The sequence below is a fragment of the Dama dama genome, chromosome 18, assembly GCF_033118175.1.
Source record: "Dama dama isolate Ldn47 chromosome 18, ASM3311817v1, whole genome shotgun sequence".
Lineage (NCBI taxonomy): Eukaryota > Metazoa > Chordata > Mammalia > Artiodactyla > Cervidae > Dama > Dama dama.
The window spans coordinates 96,215,560-96,240,119 of NC_083698.1; the positions used below are offsets into that span (position 1 = coordinate 96,215,560).

The following is a 24,560-nucleotide window of genomic DNA, read 5'->3' on the forward strand; positions in this document are numbered from 1 at the left end:
TCACTGGTCAAGGAGAAGGGAGATGTTCACAATCCTCCTGGTCATCCAGGAGCTACATCACCAACCTCCCCTCCTTTCTTTCCATCTATGGTCCTTAGGACAGGTGAATCTTCTCTTGAAAAGTCTGTCCTATTACTTGTTCCAATTTGTCTTATTTGTCCACACTTCCTAATAGGTCTCCGTCAGGGACATAATGAGCATGCAGGACTGTTACTAAGAAAACATAAAGATCTAACATTTAGATTTCTAGGCTTCAAATTTATCATATGTCCTCTGTCTCCCCAAGTATTTAAAACATTGAAGTTCACAGTCTTTCACGTGGAACTACCCCACCTCAATTTGTTCTCAAGGCTCCATTTTATTTATTTTTTGTATAAGCTAAATCAGTAGCTGCACAATCACCCAAATATTTCTCAGACTCTCCCAGCTCTGAGAGCTTGCTCCCTCCAGCTATCTAGAGCAGCATTTTCTACCCACATACCTAAATCTTTGGAGGAGGAAATGGCAATCCACTCCAGTGTTTTTGCCTGGAAAACCCTACGGACAGAGGAGCCTGGTGGGCTACAGTCCACAAGGTCACAGAGTCAGACACGACTGAGCACGCTCACTCACCTAAATCTTACACATCCTTTAAAAGCCCAGTGTGTGACAAGGTCCTCTGAAAAGGCCACCTTTGACCCCATCTCTGAACTCCCATAACCCTGGGGCCAACCCTTGTACTGTGTATTTGCTGTCTGAAAGTATGCCTTATCTCCTTAATTATTCTACATCTTTTAAATGTAAGGGCTTCCCTGGTGGCTCAGAGGTTAAAGTGTCTGCCTGCAATGTGGGAGATGTGGGTTCGATCCGTGGGTCGGAAAGATCCCCTGGAGAAGGAAATGGCAACCCACTCCAGTATTCTTGCCTGGAGAATCCCATGGACAGAGGAGCCAGGTGGGCTACAGTCCATGGGGTCACAAAGAGTCGGACACGACTGAGCAACTTCACTTCACTTTCACAAAGTGTAAGAACACTTTTTCTTACCCTTTGAGCACATTCCCTGTTTCACAGGTTCAACGAGGATTTCATTCATTCATGCTTGTTCCTCAGTCCTATGATTCTAAGGAAACTGGAATGATAACTCTCCACCCCCGCCACCCCCTGCCCCACCGAAATCCCCCTAAAGGGTCAAGCAGTCTACTGCAGTGATTAAGAGTGAGGGCTTTGGTCCCAAACCCCAGCTCTCTCTGCCCCTCACGAGATCTCAGGCAAATTCATTTTATTTCTCAGTCCCTTGATTATTGCACAAGTAAATACAATTAATAACAGTATTTATCACATAGGTTTGTTATGAGGTTTCATAAGTTAAATAAAAAAAAATGTGCTTAAAACGGTAGCTGGGACACTATATGCAATGTGTAAAGTTTAGATATAATTAAGCATTCTATTCTCTGACGTAACACAGCAGGTCACATTAAGTTAAGGTGCTGGAACATCAGTGACGGAAGGAGATATAAAAGGGTGCCTTGGCTCCCACTTATATTTTGAAGTAAGTGTTGACTCCAATTCAGAGTTCTGAGAACCAAGTGCTCCAAGGCCTATTCAGTCTTGGACGAGGCAGCCTCCACAAGGTCAGGAGCAAGAAGGCTTACAGAGCCCAATGGTCCTTTTAGAGAGCTCCTGTCACCTTTAGCAAAGCCATTCATTTTGTAAGGAATTCCATGAACACGAGCAGTGACCTCACCAGTGTCTGTTCCCACTATTACTGATAATCATAATCGTGTAACCAAGCAGGACGCTTGACAGACCCCTCCCACATAGCTCCTCTTTGGAGCACCTAGAAAATAGTATCTGATGCACATTTCTGAGTTGTTTTACAGATGCTGAAACCACGAACAAATGGAAGAAGTTAACTGATGATCATGAGGCCCCAGACCTACTGGCCCCTAAGGATTGATAATGTTAACCTCTGTGACACTGCCATGACCTCACCATCAGATAAGCAGATCATTCATATACTCTGCAATGCCTCTCCCTCACCTGGCCTTTAAAAATACCTTGTTGAAACCCTTTGAGTTCGAGGTTTGGGGACACAAGCCACCTGTTCTCCTTGTTTGGCCCTGCAATAAACCTTTCTCTGCTCCAAACTCTGATGGTTCAGTTTGTTTTGGCCTTGTTGTATGTTAGGCACACAGACTTGCATTTGGTAACAACCACACAAATATTTAGGCAGTAGGGGTCTCATCTCATTTCCTCAGCACTGGTGCTCTCAGAACTCCAACCACAGTGGGTCTGTGGACTCCAGGGTCCATGCCTCCATGCAGTGAGAGGATGGTAAAGCAGTTTAATCTGTGCTAAAAAAGTGGGACAAAGAAAAGAAGCTTGTTCCTCAAACTCCTGACAAGAATCACTATAAATGAAGCCAACCCAGCAGGATTCCAGAGCTGATCATCTAATCTGGGAGTCAGGCATGCCTGGAGCTGTTTATTGTCTCCTCCTTCCTCTCTAATCCTCCGTCCTTGACAGAGGTGCTGATACTAAAACAAGATGTTTTTGCTCTTAATTAATACCCCAAGAAACTTCAGTTAAAGGTTTTAGAAAGATGGACTCTGGAAAGATGGACTTAACTGACAGCAAGAAGATTTAGGAGAAGAAAAGAGAAGAGGAGTGAATGCCAGGTGGAATCTGAGACAGAACTGTGGTTTCCCTCCCTATGTGCATCTCCAGTGACCTACAGGGAGCTATTTTTAAAAGTGTATCAAGCTATCACTGCTGTGTGGAATCTAAAACATGACACAAATGTACCTATGCATCAAACAGACTGAATCAGGGACACAGAGAATAAACTGGCGGTTGCCAAGGAGGAGAGGGCTGGGAGAGGGATGAATTGGGAGTTTGGGATTAGCAGATGCAAACTGATATATATAGAATGGATAAACAACAAGGTCCTACTGGATAGCACAGGGGACTGTATTCATATACTGTGAGAAGCCATAATGGAAAAGAATATGAAAAAATATGTGTGTGTATATGTAAGTACATAAAACTGAGTCACTTTGCCATATAGCAGTAATTAACACAATACTGTGAATCAACTATACTTCGATTAAAAAATAAAAAGGAATTTTGTACAAAAATGTACATGAGTAGAATTATATTTCGCAAACAATAAAAATTAAGTTTTCTTGGAACAAAAATAGTGCGTCATGCTGTCTTAATAATGCCCTGTGTAGATTAGTAGCATAAGTGTAAGATTTGGAGGTGGGAGCATGTCCAGAGAAACAAAAACCATTAACAAAGACCACAAGTATATTCCCTTGAAAGAAAAAAATACATGTGAAAAAGTAGCAACTGTGATTTTTGGGAAAGTTAATTTCAGCCTCAGCCATAAGGGAAAGAACAGGAGAAAGAGAAAAAATAAAGATGGAATTCCTTCAAACAGATCAGTGGGGGAACATTTGGGTTTGGGCTTAGTTTGTCTGTCATGTGTACATATGTTCTGATTGTGGATACTATGCATCTCCCCTAAAATTATCAGCAGAGAATTCCTGATTGTTCCCTGAATAGAAGAGTAAGTCTTGGCTTCCTGTCTCTCCTGGGTTTACTGAAACACCCACAGTTCAGCCCCCAGCTGACCTGCACCAGGAAGCAACCACTGAATCTCTATTGAGGGGATATAGGTACAGATTTCTCCATGGACGTTTCAGAAGGTGATCGCCCTTCCACAGTCCTAAGCCAGTTATCAGTAGAATCCTGTATATGACATTCATTTCAAACTACCCTGAACTGTGGTTGTTTATCCAAGCTTTATTTCTCTCACTGAGTTTCACTGAGGAATACGCAGGGCAGCGACCATATCTTATATTATGGATGAGCTTTTGCAAGTCATCCAGCTTTACTACACTTCAGTTTTACCACCTGTCAAGTAGAGATAAGAGAACTTACCTTGTGGGCTTGTTGTAAGAATCAAATATATAAATACACATAAAGCACTCAGAACAATAAAGATGAGCAGTGATCATTACAATAATATTTTTGTTTAAAAGTGCATGGGACAGACTTTTTGAATGAATGAATGACATTTAGAAATCTACTTGGATCCTGGCCAATATCACACTTTTTTCCCTATGAGAGAAAGATCCATAAAAGGAACATGGATTAAAAAAAAAAAAAAAAAAAGCTATGCTATCTGAGAAATGGTCTGAAAAATAAAGGGGAAAGAAAAATACATTGTGGGTAGAAACACATCAGTTTTCGGATGCGGGCCAGGGAATTCAAAAAAGAAGCAAAACTTCACAAATTTCCCAACACTGAAAAAGTGACAGCGTGGTAAGTAGTCAAACCTTCCAAACTTCAAGTCGACTGCCCAGTCAGTGCTCATCCCAGAGGCTCTTCCAGGAACCCATGCAATTGTATCATCACCACTGCGCTTGTATTATATATGATGTGTCTTTTGTCACATGCATCCTTTAATTTGCTTCCCACACCGAGCCATCCAAATCCCCTTTGCTTGTTCCCCCACCTCCCCATGGCCTCTCTCCCTCTGGACCTCATTTCCCATTAGTCTCCCTGACGCTGCCAGCAGACCATTCCAAATCCTCCTGAGCGCCGACAAAAGCTGCACAGATGTGGGGAGAGCCGGCACTGGGAACTCTCAACAGCATCGCCATCCTGTCCCAGCGGGACGGGGGTCGTTTCTCTCGGGGACCAGAGGCAGAGGAGGGGGGTGAAAAAAAAAAGAAAAGAAAAGAAAGACTGAAGGCAGAAAAAGAGGGAAGACAAAGTGAGCCATTGAAATCAGAAAGGAAATGCATGAGTGAGATTTCTATCAGGAAACACAGTAGGGGGCGGGGGGGGGGGTGGTGGGCGCTGGGAGAATAAAAACAAAAGAGCAAAATGTGCCCGGTGGTTAAAGACTAAGGCGCCACAGAAGTCTCTGGGAGGGTACAACGAGGGAGGAGGGAGTGGGCAAAAATATGGTTGAAAGGAGTTGAAAAGCAGGAACCGCTAGGGGTGGGGGGCTCTCTGCTGGAATCCCTCCCGTCCTCCTCTCTCCACCCGGTCCTTGTGGTATTCTTAGGCTCTCTCTCCCACCTCCATTCTCTTTTCAACCCTCCCATTGCCCAAATTCCAGTTTTTCATAAAGGGAAGCAGCGTGTTGTGTATTTAAGAGAAGAAGTCCCAAAGAAGATGAGGGACGAGAAAAATTCAAGCCTCCTGTGGCTTTTGAGAAATAAACACAGGTCTCATGGCCCCCCAGCCCATGTTTAAAAGAGCCCTGAGAAGAGAAATTTGTGGCTGAATGTGGTGCCTGGGAGAATGACTAAGCTCTCACGACTCCCATTCAAGAGGCGTCCTGACTGTGGACCCCCACCATCAATAAGACATGAAGAAGAGGGTGAAGCAGAGAGGAGAGAGGCGCTCCCTGGAGTAAGGAGGCAGGAGGCAAACAAGTCCCATCAGTCATGCTCCTTGAAAAGGGCCCACTGATTTCTCAGGACCCTTGTCTTTAAAGGCATCTTGACAGGCGGGTCTTTGAACAGTCTTTAGGATTTATATACTATAAAGCCAAGGAAGGACTTGAATCAAGTTTTTAAAAAAAAAATTAAAAAACTACAATTTCAAGAGGTTTGCAGCAACTGAGATGGCAAGAAGGTGTGTCTCTTGATCTCTGCCACAGTATAAAATCTGCATGGATTTATTCTTTTATTTATGTGAATTCAAACTGATCAGATCCATCCACCATAAATCTAATGTTAACTTATCAATACGATGCCACAGTTTGGTAGACATCTCTGAACCCCAGCCTCACAGAGGCATCTCAGCAAAGGCTATTTTCCATCAAATCAGGGAAATTTCAGAGTCAGCATCATTATTAATCAGGCAAGACTATTTGCTGAGCAGAGACCACACTAAGAAGATGATTACAGAGTAGAGAAAGTGTCATGTTTTCTGTGTATGTGTCCCTGACTTCAAGAACACCACAAAGGGCTTGCTGCCATTGAAGAGAGATGACTAGTTCTGCAAAGATAGTTTTCAATTCTAAATGTGCAAGTTTATAAAATCATACCAGCTCTTAAACAACATGGAGAATTAGGCTGACAATGTCAATAGAGTTCACATCCATGCTCCTCAATAACTAGAAATAAAGAAGTTGATGTTAAGAATGAAATTGACCATCAATTCAGTCAACCTGAATGGACTATCAGGTTGATAAATACTAATTTTAATAAAAATCAACTACAGATCAGTTTTTATTATTTGACTGTAGTACTAAAAGGTTAAAAATTGCCACCCATCAATATACAGTGATCTTTGGACTGTAGGTCATAGTGAGATTTTATTTTCAGACAGAAGAGATGGATTTAGTTGCATGATCTTCAGAGTCATACATCTACTGGCCAATTAGAGACCCATGAGGCAGATGCAGTGACCGTGAGAACTGTCTGCCTGTGAGCCAAGTGGAGGTGATTACAAGAATACCATGTTTTCTCCTTAGTGTAAATATTAAAGTGACTAATTTACAAAAGTTAACCAAAAAATGAGAAAAATAAGCTTCTCCCTTCCCCAAGTTACTAACAAATTATTCCTGTCCTTCAGTGTTGACACAAAGAGCTATACTGCATGATTCACTCTTGGGATCCAAGAGAAAGGAGTTCGGTGTTGGAATATCAGGCTTTGGTGCAAGCACTCAGAGGTGTGCCAGTTGGATTTCATGGCAGGAAAAGCTTGGTTAGAAACTCCAAGCCCTGGAAGCTCGGGTTACAGGGGCCTTTTTAGGCTGTGGGTGGTGGGGGTTGTGAAAATCCACGGTATTAGAGCAATACCATCTCAAGCCTCCTCGTTCAAGCCCCTGGGGAGACTCAGCTGAAAAGAGAATTTCTGGTTTTGTTTTTAGTGTAAGCATGTCCCCAAAATTGCATGGGACATACTTATGCTAAAAAAATATTATTGTGTCTTATATTTTTATTTGCTAAATCTTGAAGCCCTAGCTTAGGACCCTAAACCAAGGGAAAATATAAAAGCTGAGTACCAGGGAATTCCAAGCGAGTCAGTAGTTCAGGATATTGAGAAGATCACCATTTTCAGCTAAAGAAGACAGAGAGTAAGGGAGGGGACAGATTAAACACGTCCATTAATTATGGAGCAGAGAGGTCTAGTTCTCCAACCCTTGAGCTGGGGCTGCCTCCATGATTCATTTTAGCTGACAGAATGCCACAGAGATGAGGCAGACTTCTCCAGCCCGGCCTCTGAAAGTCTGGAAGCTTCCATCCTCACCCTCCTGAAACCTGGGGATCGTCATGCTGTGAAGAAGCCTGGGATGAAAGTCCAGGTGTCCCAACCACCCCGGCTGACAGCCCCGAACACGTGAGAATCCATCTTAAATACGGACTCGGTCAAAACTGCAGTTCCCTGCAGCCTGATAGGTGAGACCAAGTGAGATCCCAGCAGATCACTGATGGAGAAAGGATCCCAGAACCAGGGAGGGGAATACCTGTTCTTCAGGAGAGGTAGAGAGGGGAGGAGAGAGAATTTCTAAGAGGTCTCATCACTATAATAGATAGCCGGTGTCTCACCAACCCTAGAGAGGTACTTGGGTACCGAGCAGATTAAGGTATGAGGGCAAGCACCCAACTTCATGGGGGTAAAAGCCAAACTAGGAGGGAAGAATTGAGAATGATCAAGATGACAGCCACCAGGAGAACTTGAACCTGAGCTACAAGCAAACAAGCTGAGGGCATATATCTAAAGCTCACCTTCACTTTGTCCAGGGGAAATTCCGAGATCTTTTCTATTAAGAGAAAAATAACTACAGAAGCTTTGTGACCTTTATGCACTCTCTATGGGGCTGGGTTCTAATGTTTGGTTCTGCCTGACACCAGCTTTTGGAAGAGTCACTACAGGAAAACTCCTGTAGTTTGTGTGTGTGTGCAAAAGGCAAGTAGAATTTATGCCACAACTGTTTATTCAAGTCTTGTTTAAAGAGGCATGCTTTAATTGCTGGAGGCCGAATGGTCAGGGGAGTGGGAGACAGAATATACACACCCCTGACACAGCACCAGGAATAGATCTAGGCTTTCTGAGGCAGACAGGCTCAGGATAATCCAATCTAGCCTACCGGGGTGGGGGGAGGGGGAGGAGGGGGGGGTGGGGGGTGGGTGCTTCAATGGTGACCATCCTACTTTAATACCATTTCCTTTTCCTAAACCACTCTTTCTGCCATAATTCAGGCCAAGGGTTCAGGCAAACTCTCCATGGTGAGAAGGTATTGAAGACAAAAGCAAGGCAGGTCTAATGGGACTGAGAATCTAATCCTTTACGAAGTCCTTGTAAAGATTAAATGATAGGATGTGTTCATTCTAAGCACATGGCATACAACCAGTGCTTGAGAAATGGCAGCTCTGTTATCTCTTTGTGACTTTACAGTAGGACTTAAGAGTCCTACATACAACTGCTTTCAATTTAATGATGCATATGATTATATTTTTTATCCTGCAATTGCTTGATAACAGAGACTATATTTTATTTTTGTGTATGTGGCGGTTTATGACAGGTAGCTCCTGTGAAGTACCCCACAAATATTTGATGAATGGATGAATGAGTAAATAGAATAAGACACGTTTGCTGAACTGAATAAAAAGAGGAATAAGAAGGAATGTAAATCAATACATAGAAAACAAACTTTTGGTTACCAAAGGGGAAAGAGAAGGGGAAGGATAAATTGGGAGTTTGGAATTAACAGATACACCCAACTGTACATAAAATAAACAACAATGACCTACTATACAAGCACAGGGAACTATATTCAATATCTTGTAATAACCTGTAATGGGAAAAGAATCTGCAAAAGATTAAATATATGTATAACTGCTCAGTGGCTCAGCAGTAAATAATTCACCTGTAAGGCAGGAGACATGGGAGACATGGATTCAATTCCTGGGTTGGGAGGATCCCCTGGAGGAGGAATGGCAACCCACTCCAGTAATCTTGCCAGGAGAGAGGAGCCCTGAGAGCTACAGTCCATAGAGTTGCAAAGAGCTGGATAAGACTGAGCGACTGAACACACGTGTCTTTAACTAATCACTTTGCTGTGCTGAAACTGACAACTGTCAATCAACTATACTCCAGCTTTTTAAAAAAAGGGAATGTGACTGTGTACTAAAATGCTTACTATTTACAGCCGAAATGTGGATACAATGAGGGTAGGGTATCAGCTCAGTGCTAGGGCTCACAGAAAATCTTTTAGGATCTCTGTATACCTGAATTCAGCAGAGCCAGAGATTCCTCAAAAACAGCCAAGCCAGGGAGACTTTGCCCGCTTCTATCCTATTTTTCAGTCCTAGAAACACTATAGACGTGGGAAGCAGAAAGTATGGTCAAGCCTTGATACTCTTCTGACGTGTCTGTGCCTCTAAAGGGCTATCAGAGGTAGATGCTGAGGTCACCACCTAACATCAGATTGCAAACCCAGTTAGGAGGCTGTCCAGGGGGTGAACATGGTCTGCCACAGAGGACACGGCAATACGAGATATTTTAGAAGAGAATAAAAGGTGACTTGAGTTGAAAAGGTGAATGAGGTTCAAATAGAAAAAAAAAAAAAAAAAAAGGGAAACTAGAAAGATGGAAATAAATATGCACATTACTCCTCAGAATGATCAGCTATAAATATGGATTAGGTACCTGGTCCCAACTAGTTAACTTCCCAAAACATAAAAGCCCTTCCCCAAACAGTACATGATGCCAAGTCCACATTCGGTTTTGTCTTTCATTTTGTAAGTAATCAGCCCCCAAATACCCTGCAAAGGCCTTGATATGGAAATTTTTCTGTTAACGGCTTGGTTAAGGTGACCTATGTCAGGGGTCTGGAATCCTAGCTCCAGCATACACGCAAGGAGAGTCAGAGAAAGCTGAAGGGTCTCTCCACCATTCTGAGGACAGCCTGGATGAAAGTCAACTTCGAAAAGGCAGTCTGTTTCATGGATAATTGATTCTTGGTTTGCTAGACCTACTCACCGTGGTCAAGGATATATTTCACAATCTCCCCGTTGCCGGTTTTAGCTGCGTAATGAAGGAGTGAACAGTGGTCTGGTCCCTGAATTAGCAGGCTGCCTCCATTTTTATAGCTTTCTATTAGCTGAAAAAGAGACATAGGAAAAGCAACTCAGACAGAGTCCGGAACAAGGAAAACAGCTAGCTGGTGATAAAATAAAAGTAATGTAGCAAACCACAAATGTCTCCAGCCTCAGAGGACACAGGGAAAAGTCAAAGAGATGAAGTAACATTCCTGGGTTTGTGTTATCACTCAAATAGATGGCCAGTGTCTCAGCAAATTCCGGAGAGGGTAAGTGGGTACTGAACAGCCTAAGGGAATGGAAGCATGCTAAATTACTTGTTCCCTTTCTGTTTTTTGTCCTTTTCTTGGCACTGAAAGAATGAAAGAGAGGAGAGTGAAAGCTTCCCTATGTAGGCTGAGTGGTCTTGAGGTAAAGAACAATTAAGTCTATAGGCAGGAAGAGCTTGATGTCTGGTAGCGATACTCCCTCCGCCCTTTAATTTTTTTCTGCCCTCTCTAATGAACCCAGCTACTGAGTATAGAAGCTGCTTGCCCCTTTCCAGCATGAGATCACACACACAGGCATACAACAGACACACGCACAGCCATGTCTGGCTCCCTCCTTCATCCAGATCTGCAGTCTGCCTGCCTTCTATTTATCATCCAACATATACCACGCAACAAGGCTTGAGATGATCCATGGGATAAGAACCAAAAGGGTTCAGAGAATGTAGTAGCAGAAACCCAAAAGACTTCCAAAAGACTGGGGGGAAAACAAATTTTGCAGCCTGAGAATTAGGTGCTAAATGAGGACACAGTCTTAAGTTTGTGAAATACTGCACATTACAGAACTGTAATGTAAGTGAAAACGGATCTCTGTTCTCTAAACAGCAATAATCAGAACAAGGCCTTACTGGAGCTTCTAAAATGTAGCTTTAGAATAAATAAGAATCAACTAACCCAGCATGTAATGAGCAAAAGGAATGTGTCTACCACCAAGAAGTTAGATGGCATAGTATTATTAAAAAAAAAAAAAAAAAAACTCCTAAGGTCAAAGAGAGTAAACTCATAGTTCATACATTCACTCAAATACAACTATAGATTAGCCATGTGCCAGATGCCAGGGAAACTAACATGAATACATCTTGACCACTGACCTCTAAGCCTCCAAGATCTCACCATCCGTGGGAGAGAGAGATGAGTAAAGAATTGCACAGAGATGAAGAGGACAATGAGGAGGGTAGCACAGGGCACTAGGAAAACATAAAGTAGGGGGTGGAAAAAATCATGGAAGACTTCCTAGAAAACTGATCAAAAAGGAGCAATTGACTGGAAGTAAGGAACATGGGGCTTCCCAGGTGGCACTAGTGATAAAGAACCTGCCTGCCAATGCAAGAGAAATAAGTCATGTGGGTTCGATCCCTCGGTTTGGAAGATTCTCTGGAGGAGGAAATGGCAACCCACTCCAGTATTTTTGCCTGAAGAATCCCCATAGACAGAGGAGCCTGGCAGGCTACAGTCCATAGGGATGCCAAGAGTCAGACACCACTGAAGTGACTGGCATGCACAAGGAACACAGAGTTTTCATGCCTAAACTGAGAAGCAAAGGAACAGGAAGGAGTAGTTAAGTGTCTTCCACAAAAATCTAAGAGAGTACTGTTCTGTTCAACTGTACTGTCTCACAATGGCACATCCATTCTTTGTGGGAAGATCCACAAAGGACTTGGGCTCAGAGTAGCAGAGACCCAATCCATCAGCTGCCCCGATTCTGCCTTGCTGTGGTGTTCACAGACACTGTGACCATGAGGTTAGTCCATGGGTGTGTGGTGCAGCCCAGCGGAAAGGAGCTACTCATGACAGCCTGCACGCAGGGCTGATCCAGGGTCTATTCTCAGTTCACTGGTGTGCCTGGACCTTGCTTCCCCCCTCAACTCTCCCTCTCTCCCCCTCCGTCCTCACTCTCGTGACACACACACCCAGTTGAGTATTTAATATTTATAGTACTTTCTACATGGGACAGAGAAATGGAAGAAGATAAAGAAAAGGAGGGGAAAGTACTTGGGAAGGAAAAAAAAGAAAAAAAGTGAAAAAGAAAAACCCTAAGGCTTTATATTTCACCTCTCAGTAAATCAGATGTTACTGAGTCATTTCTCAGTCATCTAGGAAAGAATTATAACAGAGAATGAAATAAGGCAACCAGCCGAATATAGTGATTTCCCTTCTCTCACATAATTCTCTGTTAAGTACCAAAGAAGTGCAGTAACATGCCCAAGGCCCTGGAAAATCTGTTGCCTAGACTAAAAGTATATACAAAACAAAATGAAGTGGTTTCAAAGGTACAGCAACATTTCGCAAAATTTTCTGGCTTAGAAACTCTGCAAGAACAGGGATCAGGTCTGAGCTCATGCCTCTTGCTCACAGAATCCAAAAAGGCTTTGTAGGATAATGTTTGGTTTAATCCACTGCCTGGAAATGGCATTGAATTCAGGTATATACGCTGCTTAGAGAGCACTTTCCTCTTGTGGACAACAATTCCTAGTAACACTGTGATCTGGACATGGCACGGGCACCATTCCCAGGGATGTGTGTCTGAAGATGACAGTTTAACAAGATGCTGACAACCTTCTCAGCACTTGTTTTCTGCTAGTAACCTGTTAACAATGTAGTTCCGAGGTTTCCCAGTTTATTCAACAGATGTGCTTCCAAAGAACTTGTATACAAGAGCTTGTGTGTGTGGGAAAGTCGCTCAGTCATGTCCTGCTTTTTGCGACCCCATGGACTATACAGTCCATGGGATTTTCCAGGCCAGAATACTGGAGTGGGTAGCCTTTCCCTTCTCCAGGGGATCTTCCCAACCCAGGGATCAAACCCAGGTCTCCTGCATTACAGGTGGATTTTTTACTAGCTGAGTCATCAGGGAAGCCCAAGAATACTGGAGTGGGTAGCCTATCCTTTCTCCAGTGGATCTTCCCAACCCAGGAATTGAACCTGGGTCTCCTGCATGGCAGGCGGATTCTTTACCAACTGAGCTAGTGCTTCTTAACTTTCTTTTAAGGCTTCTGGATTCTCAATCTGGGATAGCGCTGAACTTCTTTAGTTAGTTAGAGACTGCTTGGGAAAGCTGCTGATAATACAGAGCAGATCAATGCCACTATGGCCTATAGTGGGATACTTTGTGGTGTATACAGGGATACCCGAGCAGTCTTAAGTCCTGACACCTGAAAATAACTTGGGACCAAATATAGCTTTCTGGGTATTCATGGACTATATTATACTTTATAACAAATATTTGTCTCCCTGCTATGTTTAACTATTAAAGGAACACAGATTAACACTGTATTAACAAAATAGCTATCTTGGGGGAGAACCTTCTATGAAGTTATAGGAACAATCTTAAGAGCTTTACATGAATTTTATATTCAATCCTCACAACAGAGCAAAGAGAGGAGCAACGTGATTCCATTTTACAGATGAAGAAACGGAGGCCCAGAGACAATTAGGTAAATATACAAAGTCTCATATACAGTCAAAGGCAGAGCCCAGATCTGAACCCAGACAGTCTGACTTCAGAATTTGCATTCATTCAGGAGGCAGCAGTTTTCTCTGAACTAAATTCTCCAGAAAACATGAGCACAAATCACAATATTCAAGGCAGATCAGAGTATCTTCTTCTGATTAACTGTGACCCCCAGAGTTCAAAATGGCAATAATGTTGCAAGATGTAGGCTCTTGTCTAAGAAAAGTACTTCTGGATATTATCCAGGTTATTCTTATGGATGCATTCATTTAAAGACTTGGGCTGAAAGAAATCTTTAAACTTCAAATATTAGTTCCAGAGAGCAGGAACCCGGGGCACTATGAGCACTGTCTCCTGGGGACATGTATCAGCTGTAACCAGTCAGGGCAGACAGCCCTGTGCCTTTGCAAAGACCCTTTGCTGTTCGGAGACATGGCAATGATACAAGGACTCCTCTCACCCTCTCTGCTCAATTCTCAAAAAGAACATCCTTCCGCCTTCCACCCAGCTAGCACCCAGGGGATGGGAAATGATAAATGCGATCATGAAAATTTGGTGAGAAATTATGCTGACTTAGGGTTCTTAAAGAATCACCAAAAGTTCTGGTAGGAAGATATCTTACCTTCATAAGATCACCAGCTACTACTGCCTGCAAAATTGCTGTGAAAGACAAAAGAGAGATGTCCCATTAGTAGAAGACCCTCTCATTAAAATATTACAAAGGGCTGGATCCATATTTTGGAGACACAGTCTACATTTGAGGTGGGGATCAGGGGAGGAGAAGCATGCCAAAGGTTGAAACGTGGGACAGACTGAGGCCTTCTCTTCAGCCCTTCCCTCCCTGGGCATTCATCTTGCACATCATTCTAGAGCCAACGGGAACTCCCTCCAGCCCTGGTACAGAAAAGTGAACATGAAATGTAGAGTCACACATACGGGATTCAAATCTTAGCTCTGACCATTACAGGCAGTGAAATACTAGGCAAGTTACTTAACCCCTCTGAGCCTCAGTTTCCACATCTGTAAACCAACAAGTCTCAATTATATCAGATCTTTGAAAGGGTTTATTAAGTCATATAAATGTTCTTATCTCATCCACTGATGCAGAGTGCCTGATCATTAGGATTATTTCTGCTCCCTGCTTTCTAATTCCTTCTACTTTGTCCTTTGGGGGTTCAAAAATTATTAGTAATTTTGTGTTCTATAATTATAAATAAATACCTACTGCTATGGAAAGAAGGATTAGAAACAATAAAGAAGAAACACATATTTTAATTATGTTCTAAAGAAAGTAATCATACATTTAGCATAAAATTCATTGGTGATTCCTATAGAAAGAACTCTGAAAATTTAAACTAATTGTAAGGCTACTTGGTGGTGGTGGTGGTGGTGATTTAGTTGCTAAGTCGTGTCCGACTCTTAAGACCCCGTGGACTGTAGTCTGCCAGGCTCCTCTGTCCATGGGACTCTCCAGGCAAGAATACTGGAGTGGGTTGCCATTTCCTTCTACTTAGCTGAGGGGAAAATAATCTAAGTACCTGTGCATGTCACGTGGGGTACAGAAGAAAAATGAAAAAAATATAACTAATGAAAGAGGAAAAGAATATAGGACTGTCTAATGGCGATTATGTTTCCTAAAGGGGACCATTGTATTAGGTCAAAAATGGTCCCTTTAGAAAAATATCTATATTTTGAAATAGCTCAAGAAAAAGATCATTTTAAAGTCACCACCCCCCAAAATTAGAAGGTTTGAAGTTTATTTTTCAAAGTATCATTTTACTCTTTTTTTTTCATTTTACTCTTATTTCAGAGTCTCTCGTATACAGTTAGCCAAAAATGCAGTATCAAAGCACATGATGCCCTTGACTACCACTGAAAAAAGCCCTTGAAGCTTTCATCATGAGCACTTATGGGCCCTGGGTGATCAGAGGCAAAGAACCACAGGCATGTTCAACTTGTTCAGAGGCCCAGGGCCGAGTGCCTTCCCTCTGACCAGAGCAGAAGACTTGGAAACCCTAGGAAATGATGATAGCTGCTCGACCACAGAAGGAAGAAGAAGGAAGGAAGAAGAGTGAAAAATGAAGAATAGGAAAGAGAGGGAAGAATGTTTCTTTTCCATAACAAGCTGTTTAAGCTGGGACTTTGATTCCAGGCACAATAATGCTCTTTGTACATGGTCAGTGTGCACCAATCAGTTGTTGAACTGACAGAAAAGAGTGTTAGTCTCCAGTCGTGTCCAACTCTTTGCGGCCCCATGAACAGTAGCCCATCAGGCTCCTCTGTCCATGGGATTCTCCAGGTAAGAATACTGGAGTGGGTTGCCATTTCCTTCTCCAGATATAAAAGAAAGCAAAGAGGAAAGGAGTGAAAAGGCAATGGAGATAAAAATAACAGAAAAGGGGACTTTCTAATGGTCCAGTGGCTAATACTCAGCACTCCTAATGCAGGGGAGGCGGGGTTCTATCCCTGATCAGAGAACTAGACCCCACGTGTCACAACTAAGAGTTCACATGTCATAACTAAAGATCCTGCATGCTGCAACTATGACCTGGCACAGACAAGCAAACAAATATGTATTTCTAAAAAATAACAGAAAGGGAATTGATAAAATGTTGTATGTCAAAAGAACCTAAGAAACATGTCTCTTTCTTCCTTTTACAGATGGGACACTGACATTCAGAGGGAAATGACTCTCTCAGGGTACAGAGACCATGGTAGCTCAATCACCCCACAATGCAGGTCCCTGTGACCAGCCCAGGCTCTGGCCTATGCCATCTGGGAGTTTATCCTGTAGTAGATCTCCAGGGCTCTGCGGGGCCTAAGGAAAATGAAAGGAAATAGTCTTTAACTGGAGTCTAATTCCAATCTCTGCAATTTACTTGTTGTTCAGTCGTTAAGTCATGTCTGACTCTTTGCAACTGCATGGACTGTAGCACACCAGGCTTCCCTGTCCTTCAATATCTCCCAGAGTTTGCTCAAACTCATGTCCATTGAAGCGGTGATGCCATCCAACCATCTCATCCTCTGCCAGCCCCTTCTACTCCTGTCCTCAATCTTTCCCACCCTCAGGGTCTTTTCTAATGAGTCAGCTCTTCACATCAGGTGACCAAAGTATTGAAGCTCCAGCCTTATCATCAGTCCTTCCCATGAGTATTCAGGGTTGATTTCCTTTAGGATTGACTGGTTTGATCTCCTTGAAGTCCAAGGGACTCTCAAGAGTTTTCCAGCACCACAATTAGAAAGCATCAACTCTTCAGCGCTCAGCCTTAAGAAGTCAAACTTTTTAAATCAACTTTCTTATCTAAAGTAAGATTAACAGCTGTCCTGGTCACCTCTCTCTAGTAAAGATGAAGCCAAATAACCACTTTATAAATAGGATAAGTTATACTGACAGAATGGATAGATTATAGTACTTCTGTGACTACGCATAAGTACATGAAAAACACATACACACACTTCAGAAGGAGCCTAGCTAGGAGGGTAAATTGGTGTGTGAAGTCAATCGGACATATCACTGTTCATATGGCCCTTATCAGAGGTGAGGCAGGGCTGCAGGAGCCAGTGAGATGGTGGAGCTTTCCCAAGATCTCAACTCTGCATGAGAGGACAGGGAGAGAGAGGCAGGGGCAGGTACGAGCAATTGCAGGTGTGGGAGAATGACTCAGTTTGGGCTTTTATGCAACAGAATATTCTATATCCATTTAGGAGAGAAAGAAGGTTAGGGTAACTGCCTTGGAAGGCAGTCAGTGAAAAGCCTTGAAAATGACACACAGACGTTCCTAACAATATAGAGCTTGCATTTTCAAGACCACATTGAAACACTTCCCAGACATTTAAAAGGAATAGAAAAAAGAAAGAATAAAGGAGAGAGAAAAGTAGAATTCGCTAACTTAAAGCACCAGTGAACAACATTTGGTGCATATAAGCAATAAGTCAGGATGATGAAAAAATTCTCCGGGGTAAATACTATTGGAAGAGTACTGAACATGAGTGAATGGATGAATGAGAGGCTGGGGGGAAACTTACTGGCTACCTGTCGAGTTCAAAGGATTGTTGGAGGAGGTGAAGTTAAGCCAACTCTTCCACAATTAGTGGTTTAATTAGCAAAAAGATTTGGGAAATCCTTAAAAGATGAAGGGAAGATACAAACAAGGACTTGGAAGTTAAGAGGTTGTCCAAAGGGCCCTGGAAAGAGGTCTGCATGATCACACCTGAGGCTGGGCTGTCATACATCGTGACTGTGAAGTTCCAGTGGGACCACTCCGGTGAGCACCTCTTCATCCAGAGAAGGGACCTACATTTTTATCCTGTGAGTAATGAGAAGCTAAGGAGGAGTTAAAAGTAGATCAGAGAATCACGTTAATGTCCTGACATCTGCCAGTTTGATTCAGCCCCTCCCTTCCTATGAACAGAGTTGTGACCTGCTCTCAGCTCATGTGCCCCCATCACGGCAGCTTTCCATTACTACCTCACTCCACTCACAAGCATCTTTATTTATGTCTTTTGGTTTCCTAGCTTCCCAATTTAAAGTCCCCCTGAACAGACAGAAGAGCATATAAAAGAATCATAACCACAAATAATTTCCAATTGTACTGGAGATGGAAAACATGAACATTTATTTTTAAGTCAAGCAATACACTCAAGGGTAGCTATTATGCAAACATTATTAGGCACAAGGCTCTCTTCTCTGCTGATTAATGCCCTTTCCTCCTGAACACTGTTGTTTAAGATTTCCTCTGCATAAACAGAGCTTGAATCCATTAGTATTCAACTCCAGATAATAACCTTCTGAAAGATCAAGCTTAAAAACAAATAATGAATTGTTATGATTACAGCATTATTTTTTTACTATTTCTTCAGCTTAGAGCCTGCCTTCTGGCCTTTTCCAAAACTCCTTCCTATAGGGTAAACAATGCTCTCAAATTCAAAAGAACAAGGGAAGTTAGATGGCCAGTGGGATACAAGGGTTATTGGGTAGATGACTATTAAGTTTCCTGGACAGTTAAATCACATAAACTTATATAGTCAGACAGGAAAGTAAGGGGGTAGAGGACTGAAAAGTTTGTCATTTTCAGAGCATTTAGAAGTTGAATCATTAGCTCATAAGTAATGACTTATTTTTCCTTCAGCACTGTGCCTTCTGATCAACTGCTAAACAGTAAACATCCTGACAGAAAGCTGGAATGGAAAGTCAGGACTACCGGGAAGGAGCCAAGTGTCTTCCTCTCACAGTCTCTCTTTCTTCAGCCTGGATTCCCAAAAGCTCAGACATCCTTAGACATCTGTGCACAGAAGGAAAAAAATGACTCCCTCCCGTCATGAGGGGGAGAAAATAGTCCATGGGCCACTGGCTGGCCCACCTGTTTCTGCCAGGCCAGGCCCTGTTCCAAGCTGACTGCACAAAATAAACTCCATCTTCTCAGGAAGCTGATATTTTGGCAAGAAATCCAAACTAGGAAGGGATATATTTTAACTGAGTTTAGAACTATATTGCCTGAGTTTAAGGCTTGTGAGCCTGGCAGGCTACAGTCCATAGCATTGCAGAGTCAGACACGACTGAAGTGACTTAGTACGTCTGCACATCATTAACTAGCTATAACCTTGGGCAAGTTAGTTTAACCAAGCTTCAGCTCTCTCATTAGGAAAATGAAGATAAAATCAGTTCTTTTGAGACTCTGCCTTGCAAATAAGCTCAAGGAACAGTGGTTCTGACCACTGTGGTTTTCTGTGTAGAACACCATGGAATACTGATGTTAACACCATTACACAGAAATGAATCACTTCTTAGCTGTGAAATGAGAAGGTGAGACTCAAGTCAATTACAGTTCTAGAACATGGCATATGACTAATTCCAAAGGGATAGTTTAAGGTCGCGAAGTTTGCTTTGCAACAAAAATATTTGCAAAAAAAAAAGTGTACAGAACTTGGCAAAGCCACCATGCTTGTAAATCTCAATAAATCAACTAAAATAACTATAAACAGTCACAACTCTGAGCACTTCTGTCTATTTAAAATTTTTAACCTTTCATGTTATTTTTCAGTTTTAAAATTAATCTTCTGTTCCTGATTGTCACTTGCTAATGATAGTGGCCATCTAAATCTTTTATTTTCATCATGGAAGAAAAAGATTAGAAGTAACAACAAAAACTGTTGAACAAAAATGGCGTGTGGAGGCCTAGGGGGTAAAAATGAGCCGATTCACTGAGATTCATAAATATACATCTGACTTTGCCAAGTTCTGCATACATTTTACTCCTAAATATTTACAAAGCAAGAGTCAGCACATAAAATAATGTGTCAGGAGTCATATTCCACATTCCAGAGCTCTATGCAGCCTTAGTCTAATCCTTGCATTTAATAGAGGAGGAAAATGGTGCTTGAGAAGTAACTTTCCAAGGTCACACAGGTAGTTAGCAATCCAGCTGAGAGAGACAGATGGATGCTAGTTTCTTTTATTTTTATTTTTTAAAAAATATTTTCTTTTATTATCTCTGAATCTGAGGTCAGAGTTCCTTCTACCTTCTGTTTCCTCTGTAACTGGGAGCAGGGTGGCAGAAATTAAAACACCCTCAAGCGAAAGCTTCACAGATGCATCAGACAGAAAGTGAAGTCATTTTATGGCTTCAGGCTCCAACCCTTCTTACACCAAAGCAGATGCTGAAGGACCAGCACCCCTATGGCTAGCGTGAGGTTCACAGTTCCCTTGATCTGATCACAACAGGTGTCTTCATACTTTTCCTTTCTTAGTACTGCTCAGTCCCACAGAGGCTGCACTCCCAGGTGCCTGAGAGCTTACTTTTCTGAGATCCATATTTCTACATAGCTTTTCCTATATTTTCCTGATCAGCAGCATTCTGTCCAATTTCTCTGCTTCATGAACAGCAAGCCCTGGTACATTAGCAACAAACTGTGAAGGCTCAGCTCCCCAAAAGGGAATTTAAAATAAGCATCAAAAATAGCAAAAGTAACCTAGCACACATTTCATGGTATGGATAACTACTCTGAACTATGCTAATCAGACATAAAGGAGGAAGTCACTCATGAAAATACTGTAATTAATATTATTTTACACACTCTTACTGAACAATCCCAAGACAAGGTAAAAGAAAAGAGGAATCAGATATTGCTAAACACCTCTGCATGTTAATTGAGGCCTCAAAGAAGTTTTGACAATTGATAATAACATATGTTGCCAAGTTATTTATCAATAGTAATAGCCAAAACACTAAGGGCTTAATAATATATTAGAACAAATTTAAGATTATTCTTCTAATGACACACAAATCTGTATCAGTTCCCTATTCTTGCATAGCAAAACATTCCAAAACATAGTGACTTAAAACACAACAATTATTTATTTTGTTCAAAAGTGCAGCTTGGGCTGGGTTAAACAGAAACTGTTGTTTCTGCTTGATCTGGCGTCAGTTGGGGCAGATTCACTGAGAGCTCAAAGATTCACTTTCAAGATGATCACACACATGACTGCTAAGTAGGAGATGGCTTCACCTGGGAGCTCTGACTCCTCTTGTGTGGACTTCCATGGGCTGCCTGGGCTCCCTCTGGAAATGATGACTGTGTTTCAGAAGCAACCATTCCAAGGGAGCCCAGTGGAAGTCACCTTGCCTTGGACCCTACCACAGCGTCACATGTGTTCTGCTTCAGTCTTAAGTCTGTCCATATTCAAGGAAAGGAGATACACACTCCATAGCTCAATGAAAAAACAGTCAAAGACATGTTGCAAGAAGAATGCGTGGGGTGGGAGACAATGCTGTTTTAGGAAAAACACGATCTGTCACGTCCTACACTTGCGTCATGATGTGCTTGGAGTCAAGGGGTTGGTGCTGACCTTCAGTCAGTGTTGGGAGATGCCCAAGAACACTTCTGTGATAGATACAATGTCATCTGTTTTACATTGAGCATCTCAGCAGATAAATACAAACGGCTGAGAACTACTTATCTGAAGGACCAGGTTTTTGGAGTAGGAAGAGGAAAGGCAAGTAGAAGACTCTGCAGACAGCAAATGCTGGTTGAGTTGAATAAGGAATTCTATATAAGGTATTAAAAAGCAGAGACATCACTTTGCTGACAAGACTATGGCTTTTCCAAGGTCAGGAGTGGCGGCTATGAGGAGATACCCCACGCCTAAGGTCAGAGAAACCCCAGTAAGATGGTAGGTGCTGGACGGGCCGTGAGGAGATACCCCACGTCCAAGGGCAAAGCAGAAGCCCCAGCAAGATGGTAGGAGGGCAGATTCACGTTTAGAATCAAACCCCTTTCCCGCCAGAGACGCTCAGAGGGCTCAAGCAAGCCTTGTGTACACCAGGACCCAGGGACCCCGCAGAGACTGAGAGAGAACTGTGTTTGAGCGTCTCCTGTGGAGGCACGGGTCAGCAGTGGACTGCCACGGCGCAGGGGCTCTGGGTGCAGCAGACCTGGGCATGGCACAAGCCCTCTTGGAGGAGGTCGCCATTAACCCCACCACAGAGATACCAGAACTTACACAGGACTGGGAAATAGACCCCTGGAGGGCACGAACAGGACCTTGTGCACCAGGACCCAGGAGAAAGGAGCAGGGACCCCACAGAGACCGACCAGACTTGCCCGTGAGCGTCCAGGAGTCTCTGGCAGAGGCGTGGGTCGTGGCGGCCTGCTGCAGGGTTGGGGGCACAGAGTGTAGAAGTGTATGCCTGGGATCTTTTGGAGGAGGTCGCCATTATCTTCACTACCTCCACCACAGTTTGGCCCCAGGTAAATAGCAAGGAGGGAACACAGCCCCACCCATGAACAGAAAACTGGATTAAAGATTTACTGAGCATGGCCCCGCCCATCACAACAAGAATAGTTTCCACCTCAGTCTGTCTTTCCCATCAGGAAGCTTCCATAAGCCTCTTATCCTTCTCTATCAGAAAGACTGAAAACCACAGTCACAGAAAACTAACCAATCTAATCACATGGACCACAGCCTTCTCTAACTCAGTGAAACTATGAGCCATGCCATGTAGGGCCACCCAAGACAGACGGGTCATGGTGGAGAGTTCTGATAAAATGTGGTCCATGGGAGAAGAGAATGGCAAACCACTTTGTATTCTTGCCTTGAGAACCCCATGAACAGTGTGAAAAGGCAAAAAGATAGGACACTGAAAGATGAACTCCCCAGGTCAGTAGGTGCCCAATATGCTACTGGATATCAGTGAAGAAATAACTCCAAAAAGAACGAAGGGATGGAGCCAAAGCAAAAACAACACCCAGTTGTGGATGTGACTGGTGATAGAAGAAAGGTCCAATGCTGTAAAGAGCAATATTGCATAGGAACCTGGAATGTTAGGTCCATGAATCAAGGCAAATTGGAAGTGGTCAAACAGGAGACAGCAGAGTGAATGTCGACATTCTAGGAATCAGTGAACTAAAAGGGACTGGAACGGGTGAATTTAACTTAGATGACCATTATATCTACTACCATGGCCAAGAATCCCTTAGAAGAAATGGAGTAGCCACCATAGTCAACAAAAGAGTCTGAAATGCAGTATTTAGATGAAATCTCAAAAATGACAGAATGATCTCTGTTTGTTTCCAAGGCAAACCATTCAATATCACAGTAATCCAAGTCTATGCCCTGATCAGTAATGCTTAAGAAGCTGAAGTTGAACAGAGCTGACTGTGGCTCAGATCATGAATTCCTTATTGCCAAATTCAGGCTTAAATTGAAGAAAGTAGGGAAAACCATTAGACCATTCAGGTATGACCTAAATCAAATTCCTTATGATTATACAGTGGAAGTGAGAAATAGATGTAAGTGACTAGATCTGATAGAGTGCCTGATGAACTATGGAAGGTTTGTGACACCATACAGGAGACAGGGATCAAGACCATCCCCAAGAAAAAGAAATGCAGAGAAGCAAAATGGCTGTCTGAGGAGGCCTTAAAAATAGCTGTGAAAAGAGAAGCCAAAAGCAAAGGAGAAAAGGAAAGATATACCCATTTGAATGCAGAGTTCCAAAGAATAGTGAGGTGAGATAAGAAAGCCTTCTTCAGTGATCAATGCAAGAAATAGAGGAAAACAATAGAATGGGAAAGACTAGAGATCTCTTCAAGAAAATCAGAGATACCAAGGGAACATTTCATGCAAAGATGGGCTCAATAAAGGACAGAAATGATACGGATCTAATAGAATACACAGAAGAACTGTACAAAAAAGATCTTCAAGACCCAGATAATCACGATGGTGTGATCAATCACCCAGAGCCAGACATCCTGGAATGTGAAGTCAAGTGGGCCTTAGGAAGCATCACTACGAACAAAACTAGCGAAGGTGATGGAATTCCGGTTGAGCTATTTCAAATCCTAAGAGATGAAGGCCATGAAAGTGCTGCACTCAATATGTCAGCAAATTTGGAAAGCTCAGCTGTGGCCACAGGACTGGAAAAGGTCAGTTTTCATTTCAGTCCCGAAGAAAGGCAATCCCAAAGAATGCTCAAACTACCGCACAATTGCACTCATCTCACACATTAGTAAAGTAATGCTCAAAATTCTCCAAGCCAGGCTTCAACAATACGTGAACCATGAACTTCCAGATGTTCAAGTTGGTTTTAGAAAAGGCAGAGAAACCAGAGATGAAATTGCCAACATTCACTGGATCATTGAAAAAGCAAGAGTTCCAGGAAAACATCTATTTCTGCTTTATTGACTATACCAAAGCCTTTGACTGTGTGGATCACAATAAACTGTGGAAAGTTCTGAAAGAGAGGGGAATACCAGACCACCTGACCTGCCTCCTGAGAAATCTATATGCAGGTCAGGAAGCAATAGTTAGAACTGGACATGGAACAACAGACTGGCTCCAAATAGGAAAAGGAATACATCAAGGCTGTATATTGTCACCCTGCTTATTTAACTTATATGCAGAGTACATGATGAGAAATGCTGGACTGGATGAAGCATAAGCTGAAATCAAGACTGCCGGGAGAAATATCAATAGCCTCAGATATGCAAACGACACCACACTTAGGGCAG

The 24,560-nt window shown here is 42.6% G+C and overlaps 1 protein-coding gene across 1 annotated transcript in view; it reads right to left on the reverse strand.

Moving 5' to 3' along the window:
* The window catches only part of DGKI (diacylglycerol kinase iota), a 492,712-nt gene that overhangs the window by 21,103 nt on the left and 447,049 nt on the right, over positions 1-24,560 (reverse strand). The window contains exons 29-30 of the mRNA XM_061165882.1: positions 14,173-14,210; positions 9,994-10,114 (exon numbers count right to left, since the gene is read on the reverse strand). Coding sequence (XP_061021865.1) covers positions 9,994-10,114; positions 14,173-14,210 — 159 coding nt within the window. The remainder of the gene's footprint in view (positions 1-9,993; positions 10,115-14,172; positions 14,211-24,560) is intronic.